The following is a 15,182-nucleotide window of genomic DNA, read 5'->3' on the forward strand; positions in this document are numbered from 1 at the left end:
TCATATAGGCTAGAGAAGCAATAAGCACAGATAAGCCTATAATAATAATAATAATAATAATAATAATAATAATAATAATAATTTATTGGACAAGTACATTTTTCAACATACTTAGAATTTGTTTCGGCTACATTGCAATGTAAACATACACACACTGTTCCACTCACAATACAAATAAGCAAAGAAACCCACCCATAATTGACCTCCCCTTCAGCTATGCATCTACAAATTTAACAATTTAATGGCACAAGGGAAAAAACTGTTCCTGTGCCTGGCCGATTTTGTATATGAAGACCTGTAGCGACGTCCAGATGGGAGTAAATCTAGCAGATGATGGCAGGGATGTAAAGGATCTGCTGCAATTCTCTCTGCTCTCTTCTTAACTCTGGTAGCATAGATTGACTCTATTGTAGGCAAGCTAGCACCAGTTACCCTTTCTGCAATTCTTACAGCTCGTTGGAGACTTTTCTTGTCTGTCTTGGATTCTGTACCATACCAAGCAGTAATAGAATTATACAGAACAGTTTCAATGATGCTTCTGTAAAATTGGATCAACACTTCCTAGGGCAATTTAAATTTCTTTAGTTGGCGCAGAAAATACAACATCTGGTGGACCTTTTAAATAATACTATTGATGTTGCTTGACAACATTGTTGAAGAATCATAACCTAACCCAGCACATCTAAAAGCCCTGTTCTCTAAGGGTAAGCGCTCCATCAAGAATAGTAGTATAGGCTAGAGAAGCAATAAGCACAGATAAGCATATATAGATATAAAATCACCCCGCCTTCGCCGGAATGTCCCTGGGTGGAATACAATTAAAATACAGTTTTAAAAATAGTTAAAGACATCGTACCTCCTGCAAGCTATAGTGCATCTTGTGAGAAGCCTCAGGGGGTTCCTTTGAGCGCTGCACTTCTGGCACTCTGCGAAGAGGGCTGACTGACTCCTGTGCGATTCCTTGTGCAAACGCTTTTAGGTGTACTGGAGAAAGTGTAAAAGGAGCAAACGCTCTTTCAGCTGGAAGCGTTGGAGGTGGAAACGGATCCTTCTGTTGAAGCATATCAAATTTCCTCAAGCTAAAGGCTTGGGGGATTGCCGGTGAACCAAACGGACCAGTGGCAGGTGATCCAAAAGTAGAACCAAACGGACCAGTGGCAGGTGATCCCGAAGCAAACATGCTGCGGATGCCTCCAGGCAGAGGAGGTGGTGGAGCAGCAGCAGCAGCGGTACTTATTGGAGCTTGGGGAATTGCCTGTGAATCCAAACTGGGACTGGAAGTAGAACAAAACAGGCCAGCTGCAGATGACCCAAAAGCCAACGTGTTGGGGATGCCTCCAGGCACAGGCGGCAGTGGTGAAGCACTGCTTATCGGAGCTTGGGGGACTGCCTGTGAACCAAAGTGACCAGCTGCAGGTGATCCAAAAGTAGGTGATCCAAAAGCAGGACCAAACAGACCAGTTGCAGGTGATCCAAACGTGTGGATGTTCCCAGATAGAGGACAAGGAGGCGGTGGAGGAAGGGTGCTTATCGGAGCACTATTTTGGATTCCAAAACCGAAGCCCAAGGAGCTACCTCTAAGCTCGCTGTGAGCAACAAAAGCAGAAGGCACCTACGGCGTAAAGGTTGTTATTTTAGACTCAAATTTGGTTCACACACATTCTGCTTTTCCTGCATTAACTTCCGCAGCCTTGAAAAATCTGCTTCTGAAACCCCTCACACAAACTCTTGTAATGTTAAGGTATGCCTCCCACCAAAGTTGTACAACTGATTAAAAAAAAAATCCCCAGAAGGTGTGCCTTGGGAGAACTTCCTTAGAGGACCTTTGGATTGTGGCGAGATTGCTGTCTATAATGGGATTGCCTGGCAGCAGGGGTGTCTAACCAGTGGCCACGAGGTGTCAGTAGACTCCAACTCCCACCACCCAGCATGGTAAACAGTCAAAAATGATGGGACTTGTAGCACAGCAACATCTGGAGGGCCATGCTCGAGCAACCCTTGCCTTGGAGTACTCCCTGATCATAACTTGGGATTTAACAGAAGAATGAATGTTAGCATTTCCTAGTGGTTCAGCATCTTTACAAGAATGAATTGTGAGTAGATAGTTTCTTAATCCTTATTGAACGTTTAGGGTGGGAAAAGCAATCAATGCTTGGAAAAGGGGGCACACCCAACAGTGTGTGTGTGTGTGTGTGTGTGTGTGCACGCACGCACACACGCATAAAGAAAAGTTTTGCAAGGGGAAGAAGCAGAGTTAGCTGTGATCTGAAGGCAACTGGTGGTATCTCTCTCTGGGGACTGGATGCGAAGGAGTAGATCAGCTGCATGGCAGGAGAGCATATACCAGTTGCCTCCACTTGTGTGTTCCACTTCTATATTTGTAAACAATCCAAATACAGTGGTGCCTCGCTTAATGAATGCCCTGCTTAACGAAATTTCCGCTTAACGAAAGGATTTTTCGAGCAGAGGTTGCCTCGCTAGACGAATGCGTTTTACGAAAAATTCGTCTAGCGAATCACGGTTTCCCATAGGAATGCATTGAAATTCAATTAATGCGTTCCTATGGGCAAAAAAAATTCAAAAAGAATTCAATGCATTCCTATGGGATTCGCTAGACGAATTTTTCACTATAAGAAAAGACCTGTGGAACAAATTAATTTCGTCTAGCGAGGCACCACTGTATTACAAAAATGCTGTAGGTATCCAAATAGCACGGCTGCCCCTGGAATTTCTCACTGCTTAGGAAAGCAGTGTGCATTCCACATATGACCAGACTAGGAGGCTTTCAGAATTACCTTCTTTGTTGTTAAGTTTACTGGAGAAGAAATCTCATCTGCTAATTCAGGCATGATGTCAGGTGTGGAAGTATCACTCAACTATGAAGAAAAATCAATTCATTCAGACTCATATATGGTTCACACATGTTATAAGGAATGCGGGTGGCGCTGCGGTCTAAACCACTGAGCCTCTTGGGCTTGCCGATCAGAAGGTTGGTGGTTTGAATCCGCACAACAGTGTGAGCTCCTGTTGCTCTGTCCCAGCTCCTGCCTACCTAGCAGTTTCAAAAGCATGCCATCTACAAAAGTAGATAAATAGGTACCGCTGCGGCGGGAAGGTAAACAGCGTTTCCGTGCGCTCTGGTTTCCGTCACGGTGTTCCGTTGCACCAGAAGCGGTTTAGTCATGCTGGCCACATGACCTGGAAAGCTGTCTGTGGACAAACGCCAGCTCCCTCGGCCTGAAAGCGAGATGAGTGCCGCAACCCCATAGTCGCTTTTGACTGGACTTAACTGTCCAGGGGTCCTTTACCTTTTACCTTTACCTTTTCCCTACATTATCATTCAAAACCCTGGAAAATCTGTTTTTGAATCCCCTTCAATGTTTAGATGTGCCTCCCACTGAGTCATACAAGTGGTCAAAAAGATCCCCCGAATTTCTGTCTGAAGAGAACTTCCTTAAGAGGAATTTTAGAAACGCACATGAAATAATGTTAACATTGGAAGCAGTTTTTGGTATCTTTCTCTGGGGACTGGATGAGAAGGAGTGGATCAGCTGTGTGGCAGGCATACGCGCATGCTGGTTGCCTCTGCTTTGGCTCTACTATATGTGTAAACAAACCAAGTATTACAAAAGTATTCTAAGTGCCCAGTGCTCTCTTCCTCCAAAAAAGACACCTGCATGAAGTAGTACTGACCCAGGGGAAGCAGTATGCACTTAGCATATGCCCCGACTAAGCAGCTTTGGGGATTACCTTCAAGTCAGAACTGAGAAGAGAACTGCTCATGTCACCTGCCGGCATGCCACCTGTAAATTCCTCCTCCATATGAAACGGCAGTGACATACTCAAATCTTCTGCCTCAGTAAGTGGAACTGCCTTCTTGGGTTCCTTAAGAAATGATACCCGCCGTAGAGGAGCAAATGACATACATTCAGGCACGTGGTCAGCCATGGAAACAGTAGATTTCTGCGGAGTAATTTTTTTTCTTTTAGACTCACAGGTGGGAAAACACACATTGTTTTTATATATCATTATTCACAAGCTTATTCACAATGCTTATATAACCCCCCCCCCTTCTATGTTATAATGTATTCATGTACAGTCATACCTTGGGTTACGAACACTGCGGGTTACACATTTTCGGGTTGCGGACCGCGCTGAACCCGGAAGTACAGTGGTACCTCTACTTACGAATTTAATGCGTTCCAAACGCACATTTGTAAGTAGAAAAAAATTGTAAGTCGAATCCCATAGGAATGCATTGGGAGAAAAAATTCGTAAGTAGAAAAAATCCTATCTAAACCGCATCCAAGATGGCGGATGGAGCTCCATTCGTAAGTAGAAACATTCATAAGTAGAGTTATTCGTAAGTAGAGGTACCACTGTACCGGAATGGGTTACTTCTGGGTCTCGGCGCTCGCGCATGCGCAGAACCACAAAATGACATTACACGCATGCACAAAAGCGCCAAATCGTGTCACATGTGTGCGCAGTTGCGGCGCTTCAGGCTGCGAATGCTGCGGGTTGTGAACGTGCCTCCTGCACGGATCACGTTCGCAACCAGAGGTATGACTGTATATGTTCTTCAATGTAAATTACTCAGAGACCTGTTTGATGACAAGCAACTAGTAGGTTTAACAAAAACAACAGTAATCCATGATCTGTCAGAAAGAAACCTCCTTAAGAGGTTTTATTCTGGAAATATAAACTACAGGCACCAAACATAAAAAATCACTTTTACTTAAAGGGGGGAAAAATCTTTAAAAACTATACTAGATCTGTAGTCAACATAAACTGTAAATAATATCTGGGATTAGGCACTGAGTGCTTTTATTCCTTTAATGCTAGTGCCACAGGAAGTTACAAATGTGTTAACTTATCCCATTCAGCAAAGTTACTTCTAAGTAAACACGAATGGATCACGACGATGGAGGAAGGCATTGTCGGATAATAAAGCTCTGTACCAGAGCTTCTCAAACTTGGATCTCCTGCTGTTTTTAGACTACAACTCTCATCATCTCTAGCTAGCAAGACTCAGTGGTCAGGGATTATGGGAACTGTAGTCTAAAAACAGCTGGAGACCGAAGTTTGGGAAACTCTGCTCTATACTGCTCTGTGTAGAGCTACCATTTTAATTCATGCTGACTTAGTAAAAACCTTAGTTCTGGGCTAGCAAGAATAAAATCTGTGTGCCCCCCCCCAAATAACTACATCCTCACATTTATTTGTCTCCGCTGAAACAGGTAGGCTTCTTAGGAAACAGAGGCAGCTCCTATGTTCCAAATAGTTGTGTGTGCAACTTATTATTAACTAAAGCTTGCAAGTGTTTTCATGACACAGGTTTAACTGAAAAGTTTCATCTTGGGAAAAATGCTTTCTAGAAGTGAATCATTGAGGCCTTTGAGTTATGTTAGATTAGTTCTTAATCTTGTCTAATAAACACCAAGATTGTATCTATTATTACATTTATTAAAAGGGATTTTAATACTGAGTTCAATGGGACTCAAAGGTCAGAATGTGTATGACTCTATCCTTAAACATGTGCAATGAATTTTAAAAAACAGCTCTAATTAAAATGGCTGACCAATAAACTGTTTCATGTTTTTTGTTGTATTTTTTGCAGCAATATACCTCAAGTTCCCTCACCCTTTTTTTGCTTTTCTTTTTCTTTTTCATCACAAATTCTATTTCGTCCTTCTCAATAGTCACTTCTTCATAAACTCCTAAATCTTCTGCTAAATGAAAGTCAAGCATCGTCTATATATGGGTGGTGAGAGGTGGGGGGATAGAATAAAAGGAAGCATAATTAGTAATGATTATTGTACTAGTAATAATAAAACATGTCAGGGGTATAGTTGGGATCAAGACTGTGATACATGGAGGAGGTTTTTTTTTAAAAAACAACAACCCTAAAAACAAATTCTCCCCAGTGCCATATCCCTGTCAAAAAAAATGCTCTCAAGTGTCTGTACAGTTTTCGAGCATAATCTGTTCCGGGAGTCCATTAGATTCACAAAACCATTCAAAAATCAACAAGTGGCTTCCGATTGGCTGCAGGAGTTTCCTGCAGTCAAGTGGAAGCCACGTCGGATGTTCGGCTTCCGAAAAATGTTTGCAATCTGGAACACTTACTTCCGGGTTTGCGGCGTTCGGGAGCCAAGCTATTCGACAACCAAGGTACCACTGTAAAAGTTTTCCTCCCTGAGCAAACAGCAACTTCTTGGGAATGGGGGCACAATTCCTCCCACAGTGTGTCCCCTTCCCCACCTTTGAAAACAGTTGTGGGGGATGAAGAGCTCTTAGAATTTGAAATGCAGAACAGTGTCTTCAACCCAGCCAATGTAGTGCAACCTATATATTTTGGATCACAACTTTCATCATCCCTGACCACTGGCCATGCTAACTGGGGCGGATGGGAGTTGAGAGTACAAAACATCTGGAGGGCACCACATTGGCCGCCACTGTTTTAATTTCATTAAATTTCATTCCCATGTCTCAGTGTTCAAGACATTTGCAAACGAAGGTGAACAAAGGCAGAACAGGCAAATTAAACGCTAAGTTAGTAAGAGGGAACTGACCCATCGAAGTATGGCTCTAGTTTTTGTCTAATGAAATGTCAAGGTTGTATCTAAGTATAATTACACTTATTAATACGGACTTTAATACTGAGCTCAATGCAATTCACAAGTCAGGACATGTAAGAGTCCAACCTTAACCTCATACAATTAAGCAAAGGCAACAACAATTGAAATGGCTGACCAACATACGGTTTCAAGTATTTTTTTTCTTTTTGTCAACATACTTCACGTTCTCTTTCCTCCTCCTCCTCAACGATGAAGGCGCTTGATGACTGGAACAAACACACACACAGAGAGAGAGGTGGTGGGGAAATGAGATAAAATAGGGAAGGAAGGAAAATTAGTAATAATGAAAAAAGCATTTTACCATGTCCATGGACCACAGACCACTTCATGAGATGCATGAAGTGGAGTGCATGAAGGGAGAAGAGGACCAAGAAAGTGTTGGATACATACAAAACTTAGGGACTTGCAAGGAGCCACCTGTCCTTTTGACTGATATTCCATGTAGGGTAAGAAGTCTACATCCACCATGGCTACAAGTTCCAAAACATCCAGAGTATCAGCAGTCTGGTCTTCCTTTGTATCCTGAATGTGGGGCAGGGCAGGGGATGAATAAAAAGCACCACAAAAATAAGTATTAAAAAGCAGGGTTATAAATTACGTAAAATAATGTGCATGCTTCAAGATACAAAAATGAACACTGGAATTAATCTGAACTGGGATGGGGAAATCCTAAGAAAAACATAGCTTTAAGACAGAGGTGGGGAACCTGTATACCTGAAGGAACGTCTCCACCCTCATCGTTCAGCCCGGACATTGAGGTCCAGCTCCGAGGGCCTTCTGGCAGTTCCCTCACTGCAAGAAGTGAGGTTACAGGGAACTAGGCAGAGGGCCCGTCAGATGTCAAGGAAATAAACAACTGTCAGACTTTTAGAAGACATCTGAAGGCAGCCCTGTTTAGGGAAGTTTTTAATGTCTATTTTAAATATTCTGTTGGGAGCTGTCCAGAGTGGCTGGGGAAACCAATATGTTGTTGTTGTTGAACTACCATACCATTGGCTATGCTGGATGAGCCTGATGGAAGTTGGAGTCTAACAACATCTAGAGCAGGCATCCCCAAACTCGGGGACCCCAAACAACATCTAGAGCAGGCACCCCCAACTCGGCCCTCCAGATGTTTTGGGACTACAACTCCCATCATCCCTAGCTAACAGGACCAGTGGTCAGGGATGATAGGAATTGTAGTCCCAAAACATCTGGAGGGCTGAGTTTGGGGATGCCTGATCTAGAGGGCCACAGGTGAGACACCCCTGCTTTAAGCAGATTCAGCATGTTCTCCACTATGTGCTGCTCTGCTTGGCTGTAGGAAGCCCCCTTATGCAGTGTTTCCCCCCAGTTTGCATTGGTCCATGCGTAACCCAGAGTGGAGCTCCTTTCAGGTAAAGAATGCCTCCTCACCCCACAGATGACGCAACATGCAAATTTGGTGCTTCACACTCAGGCACAAATGATGTGAGCAGTCCCTCTGTGCAATGGCATGGAGCAGCCTGTTTATTATGTTACATCATCATCATCATCATTTATTTATACCCTGCCCATCTGGCTGGGTTTCCCCAGCCACTCTGGGCGGCGCCCAACAGAATACTAAAGCATCAAATATTAGAAACTTCCCTAAACAGGGCTTAGGGATGTATCTTAAAAAGCAGAGACATCACCTTGCCGACAAAGGTCCGTATAGTTAGAGCTGTGGTTTCCCCAGTAGTGATGTATGGAAGTGAGAGCTGGACCATAAAGAAGGCTGATCGCCGAAGAATTGATGCTTTTGAATTATGGTGCTGGAGGAGACTCTTGAGAGTCCCATGGACTGCAAGAAGATCAAACCTCTCCATTCTGAAGGAAATCAGCCCTGAGTGCTCACTGGAAGGACAGATCGTGAAGCTGAGGCTCCAATACTTTGGCCACCTCATGAGAAGAGAAGACTCCCTGGAAAAGACCCTGATGTTGGGAAAGACTGAGGGCACTAGGACAAGGGGACGACAGAGGACGAGATGGCTGGACAGTGTTCTCGAAGCTACCAACATGAGTCTGACCAAACTGCGGGAGGCAGTGGAGGACAGGATTGCCTGGTGTGCTCTGGTCTATGGGGTCATGAAGAGTCGGACACGACTAAGTGACTAAACAACAACAACAAACAGGGCTGCCTTCAGGGCTGCCCACCACATCAGTGGTGGGGAACCTTTGACGCACCATATGTTGCTGAACTATGGTCCCCATCAGCCACAGCAAGCATGGCCAATGGGAAGGGATGATGGGAGTTGTAGTTTAACAATATCTGGAGGGCCAAAGGTTTCCCACACCTGTGTTACATCACCTTGCCTGCCCCAATTTTGCAATGTGTCCAAGAAATGAGATTAACAGTTATGATACTTCGAACAATTGTTCAATGGCGATAGTCATCTCAGTTAAGAAGAAAGCTGGGTAACCAAGTACACTCCCCTGCTTGTTCTGCAAAATGGAGACCAGTTGAAAATGCAATGCATTTTACAGCTGTTCTGAGGAAAACAATGCCAAGGGAGAGAGGGTACAAGTGGTTAGCAGAGAAGCATAAGGAAGAACAGAACAAAGATAAAGTTTTTTTGAAAAGAAAGAAAGAAGTGAAGGTGAAAAACAAGTGAAATAGAATCTTTAGATTCCAGGGAGAAAAATAGTATTTAGACTAGACACAAAGGTTTTCAAGAGATGAGATGAAAGAAAAGCACTGATTCTGGGGAAGGCATGAAGGGGACCTGGGTGGAGTCTCCTGAGCAGGAGTATAAAATGATTCATGGATTACATGACCCAAGTGGTACCAGGATACAACCCATCTTTAGGTGCTTCTTCTTCCCAGCACCTCCTATACTTCTGATGCTCAGTAATAATAAATGCAGTCATTAATATCAGGTCAATAAGAAAACTGATGAAAGTATGAATGGTGGGCCCAAGGATTAAGGAACAGCTCATGCATATAAAATACCTCAGTGAACACACGTACCCTTTCCTCTATTGCCACAAAACTTGTAAACTGGGTCACAATAGAGTTCTTCAGACTGAGCTCAATGATTTGGGACTTCAGCAGCTGCTTCTTCATCTAAATAGGCAAGACACAGGCAGATTGTTATTTCAAAACAACGCACAGAGCTCTAATTAAAGCAGGTGAAGTATAGGGCTGAAAACAGTGAAGAGATGATTCTCCGAATGGTGAATCAAATAAGCGTTGGCAAACCACTCCCAAAGTAATAAGGTCAGTTTGGCTATATCGTGGCTGCTGAAAAGAAAAGCTGGCTACAAAAGCTGTGAGGTTTTAAATTTGAAGGCATCTGTCTTGCTCCACATACAATGACCCCTAGTCCCCTCCCTGTCAGAAAGGGATTCCTTCCCTCCCCAAAGTGTAGCTAAAAACAAAGCCGCATACTAATGCATTTATTCTTGCCCAGGGGCCGAAACAGGAGCAGAGATTTCAGGTCCTGGGCAGAGCAATCCTAAAACCACATGGCACTGGGACCCCACATATTGTTGGAACTTCAGATACGCTCATCTGAATCCATAGTACTGCTTTGATCACATGGTTACGGATGTAAAAAAAAGCAGCAATTTCCATTCCAGCCTGTATCCACCACAATCAGTGCTGTTTCTGTTCCACTGCAGTTCCGTTTCCGTCAAATACTACGCTATTTGTCTTGCTATCCATTATTTAACGCATGCTATGTAGGTCACAGAAAGTACACAGCAATTTTTATCAACTTGCACAATAATCTTTTCAAAGCAAATCTTATATTCTTTAAAACTGATATTTTTGTAATGTGCAGATTTGTGTAGGTTTAATCAATTACAGTGCAATTTTATACATGCCTCTTCAGAAATAAGCCACACTGAATTCAATTGGATACGTACAATGTATACGACTGTGGCCCTAACCTCCTACAATTAATCAAAAGTCATATCTAAATGAGCAGCAGCTATAACTAAAATGGCTGGCCATTAAATTGTTCCATGTTTTTCATTTTACTTTTTTTTTTTGGCAACATACCTCATGTTCTGTTTCATCTTCATCAAGAATCCCTTGTTCATAATCTCGAATGAAGGCTCTTGCTGCAAGTTTGTGCAGCATCTATACATATTGGGCAGTGGAGGAGGCGGCAGAGGGGGAGAGACAACAAAGAATTAGTAGCAGTAAAAAAATATGTATATACAAAAACCAAGTTTTTTAAATAATTATTACAATTTAAGCAACATTTAGGCTGCAACCCCAGATTCACTTACCAGATACTTAGACCCGCTGACCTAAAAGGAAGTTGTGAGTAGACATTTATAGGATTACTACACTCAGTCAGGATCAATACCATGATACATTGGGAAGGGGTTTTATTTTTTTAAGGAAAGAAAACATTTTCCTCCTGTGCCATGTTACTAACAAAAATTGCCCACAGGGGCAATTGCAGTTTCCCTCCCAGAGCAAATGGCAGCTTTGGGGGGAGGGGCAAAAATTATCCAACAATTCAGAGGGGGGGATATGATTAAATGACTGCCACCTGCAATAATAATATCTATCTAGCTATCATCTAGCTATCTAGCTATCCAGTATACCTGAAGGAGCGTCTCCACCCCCATCGTTCTGCCCGGACACTGAGGTCCAATGCCGAGGGCCTTCTGGCAAGAAGCCAAGTTGCAGGGAACCAGGCAGAGGGCCTTTTCGGTAGTGGTGCCCACCCTGTGGAATGCCCTCCCATCAGATGTCAAAGAGAAAAACAGCTACCAGATTTTTAGAAGACATCTGAAGGCAGCCCTGTTTAGGGAGGCTTTTAATGTTTAATAGATTATTTTATTTTTTCTGTTGGAAGCCGCCCAGATGGGCGGGGTATAAATATTATTATTATTATTATTATTATTATTATTATTATTATTAATATCATCTAGCTATCTAGCTATCATGATTTATACCCTACTCTTTCTTCCAAGGAAAGCTCTTCCCTTTTAAAGTACAGCCTAAAGACTCTAATTTCAGAATGACAGCCTTTCCACTCTAATAAAAATGCAAGAATGCGATTGTGCAGCCCCACCCCAGAGGATTTGTGGTGCCTCATCAGAATCCTGGGTTTGCATGATGTCAGGGCAGGGTAGGGGTGTGTGAGAAGGAAGGCGGGTTGTACAACAGCAGCAGCCATGCATGGGAGTGAGGGGGTGGTTTAAAACAACAGCTTCTAAATGCCCTATTCCTACTTGTTTTAGACCCTGAAGTAGCTTATGAGAGACGCATGAGGCAATTTGTGTGGCATGAGCTCACCGTGCCCGTTGTCTTCTGCAGCTCAGTTGTGGACACCACAGTCTGCAGCTCTTTGTTGTCTATTAGTGCATTTAAAGTGGCCTGAAAGAAAGAAGAACAAGCAGAAATATTCCTTTTGTTTTAATTAAATATGCTGAATATTCACTGCAACGGGTAACAGAATGCACTGTTACTTTTTCATGCAAGTACGGTGACATAAAAACAGCATGGAGCATAAATCATGCTGCATGCTGTTTTTTTTGTCACCGTACTTGGCATCTCATAAAATCAATTACTTTTGTAGGTCTGAAGGACCACCTGACTCCTTATACCCCTGCCCAATCACTGAGCCCCATGGCTCTAGAAGCTGGGCATTCAGAGTTGCGGGTCCAAGACTATGGAACTCCCTCCTAGCTGAGATTAGACAGGCACCCTCAGGCACTGACACTTTCCTATTCTGACAAGTGCTTTAAAATAATGTTTGGGTTTTGCTTGGTTTTTAAGATGGCCATTCATAGTTTTTATCTCCATATGGTTTATTTTTAGGCACACCACTTAGAAATACTAATGATTCAGCGGCATATAGTGTGTGTTGGCATCCGTCTGCCTTGGGAGACAATGGAGGAGAGTGCCTTTGGAGGTGAAGCCAAACTGTTGGAAGGTAACAGAGCCTGCTGTGGCTGTAGAGACCGATAGGGGAAAGACATGTTTTGTTGCATCTGGGGAAGATGAAGGAGATGCCTTAAATAGCTAAATAAGACATGTTACATATAATATATAATTTGTGGTTGCTAAAATGGGCATATTTGTCCAGAGGTGAATTTAAGACTTAATAGTCTTAAGGGGGGGAAGGGGAGTGTCCTTTTTAGATGATGATGTTAGCAGGTGGTGGGTGGACCTTTGAGGTCTCTTCCAATTCTACTCTAAAATATGGCCAGGCCGCTCAGCTGTGTTTGAGGTGCCTCCTGTTCGTGCCAAGTGGACAACTGCATTTGTCATGCTTACTACTGCTATAGTATTGTTTTGCCTGCTCCACAATTCTTAGCAGAGTCAATTTCACTTCAGCAGAAAGGTTCGTCGTTCTTGCGTTTCTCCACTCTCACTTAAACTTACCATGTGCGCCATTACATTGGGGGGGGGATTCCAAAGCACTTGCACGGAGCTAAAAGTATTAGGCAGTTGCTTGTCACAAGGTGGTGAGATTAGGTTGGCAAACAAGCTTATTACCTGAGTACAGTGAGAGATGAATCCATAGATCAGAAGTCGGTCATGATTGAAGAGAGACTGTATCTGAGCAGGGGCATACATTAGCTCAGGTGCATCAAAATCAAACTGCTGCCATTTGATGGAAATGGCATTGCACCCCACAGAAGACATTCTTGATGTCTGACTCTTCATCTGGATGCAGAGAAGGAAACAGAAAATTATTATTTGTTGCTTGTCACTTCGCACAGGTTAAAAAAGGACACAGGAATTATATAGCTACGCAGAAGTTTTTTTGTACGACACTTCATCAGGCAGACAGGGGGCAGGGATATATTCACCTGAAATGCACATCCTTTTGGCTTCCCTGTGCCTGAACCCCCACCCCCCAAAAATAAAACCTCTTATTCATGAAGCTGCCACCTGTGGATGTCCACTCGTCTGCATATGTGCAATGGCTGCCTCAAACGTTCACACCATTCTTAAGTACAGAATGAAAGCGGCTTTCGTTTTTTAGCCAGATTGAAGCCGGGTTGAGAAAGAATGTATTAAACAGCAGAATTTGCCGATAAACAACAGGCTTGTGGATTGTTTCTAATGTCATGTGAATGGGGGGTCCAAAAATTAGCAGTGGGAGTGCACTGGATGCGGAATAAGGGGCAATGTGAAGATATTCTGTCACTGGAATGCAGATGCACCTCATCCTGTTTCTCTGCGGGGTGGCAATATAAGCAACCTTTCCCTATATAAGCTGTCATCTCAGAATGAAAAATAAACAGGCACGGTACTTCTAGACTGGTTCGCAGACAGTAATGCACGTAGAAGCATTTGATGTATCGCAAACACAGGGACATTGACCTGTTATCTGAGTATGAAGTGCCTTGACAAGATTTCATATATTTTCCACATAAGCCACAGGTGCCCTTAGGCCTCAACATATAATATCCCAATAATAATAATAATAATAATTTATTATTTATACCCCGCCCATCTGGCTGGGTTTCCCCACCCACTCTGGGCGGCTTCCAACAGAAAAATGAAATAAAATAATCTATTAAACATTAAAAGCCTCCCTGAACAGGGCTGCCTTCAGATGTCTTCTAAAAATCTGGTAGCTGTTTTTCTCTTTGACATCTGTTGGGAGGACGTTCCACAGGGCAGGCGCCACCACCAAGAAGGCCCTCTGCCTGGTTCCCTGCAACTTGGCTTCTCGCAACGAGGGAACCACCAGAAGGCCCTCGGCGCTGGATCTCAGTGTCTGGGCAGAATGATGGGGGTGGAGATGCTCCTTCAGGTGGAGGTGGAGGCGCTCCCCATCACAGTAAAACAAAAAATGAAAGCCTCCCCCAAATATTCCCACAGAGCGTAGGTGCCAGGACCCAGAGGCCCTTGGGTGCCATGGCTCCCACAACATTCTAAGTGAGGCGCCAGGCACATACAAAGTTTGGTGCAGCCGCGTTTGCACACAACCCAGTGCGTGAGCTACATAATCACGCCCCCCCCTCGTGCGCCCCTATATCACTGCGCACAGCTATGTGTGTGAGTGATGTCAGCACACCAGGGAGGCGTGATGACGTAATGCATGTGCGGCAGGGGCGTGATGATGTAGCGCACCCGCCACGCGGCATGTGTGCGCCCCCCCCCGCTAACCATGAGGGCACACCGCTCTGGGCACCTGCAGTCGCAGGGGCAAGACGGCGCCGCTGCCACAGAGGAAGCTTACAAAAGCAATCTCGCAGAAGTAGCTGGCCCCTCTGTGGCTACAGGAAAAAAAGATATTAAAATATACTTGCCTTCCTCTCCCAGTTATATTTGGATTTTGCATCAAAATATTCAAAGGCTCCAGCTCCGTACTGGGCTAAAGATCTCAGCATGTGACGGTTTGCTGCGGGGCTAATGTAATTTGTAAAGGTAAATGGCCAGTTTAAATGAGATGTGGAATTTAAAAGGGTGGGGGAACTGCAGGAAAATATCAACCTGAACAGACAACACTGAATATTTTGCTTAGTATTCAAACCAACTTACTCCCTGCTTGCACCGGGGTTGCGTTCCAGGTCATTGCAAACCTGCCCTGTACTGCCCCCTTCCAGGGTCAGAAACAG

General features: G+C 43.8%; 1 protein-coding gene across 4 annotated transcripts in view; it reads right to left on the reverse strand.

Annotated features, from left to right (window-relative positions):
• Window positions 1–15,182, reverse strand: part of PARP4 (poly(ADP-ribose) polymerase family member 4) — a 55,818-nt gene that overhangs the window by 5,452 nt on the left and 35,184 nt on the right. For 2 of the 4 annotated variants that reach the window (XM_088668303.1, XM_035115125.3), the window contains exons 25-35: window positions 14,874–14,973; window positions 13,105–13,275; window positions 11,899–11,979; window positions 10,645–10,725; window positions 9,610–9,705; window positions 7,032–7,163; window positions 6,800–6,847; window positions 5,629–5,754; window positions 3,751–3,963; window positions 2,796–2,876; window positions 857–1,612 (exon numbers count right to left, since the gene is read on the reverse strand). In XM_088668303.1, coding sequence (XP_088524429.1) covers window positions 857–1,612; window positions 2,796–2,876; window positions 3,751–3,963; window positions 5,629–5,754; window positions 6,800–6,847; window positions 7,032–7,163; window positions 9,610–9,705; window positions 10,645–10,725; window positions 11,899–11,979; window positions 13,105–13,275; window positions 14,874–14,973 — 1,885 coding nt within the window. The remainder of the gene's footprint in view (window positions 1–856; window positions 1,613–2,795; window positions 2,877–3,750; window positions 3,964–5,628; window positions 5,755–6,799; window positions 6,848–7,031; window positions 7,164–9,609; window positions 9,706–10,644; window positions 10,726–11,898; window positions 11,980–13,104; window positions 13,276–14,873; window positions 14,974–15,182) is intronic. The other 2 variants (XM_035115126.3, XM_060273832.2) reach the window with 2 other exon arrangements.

Source organism: Zootoca vivipara, chromosome 4, assembly GCF_965207765.1.
Source record: "Zootoca vivipara chromosome 4, rZooViv2.hap1.1, whole genome shotgun sequence".
Lineage (NCBI taxonomy): Eukaryota > Metazoa > Chordata > Lepidosauria > Squamata > Lacertidae > Zootoca > Zootoca vivipara.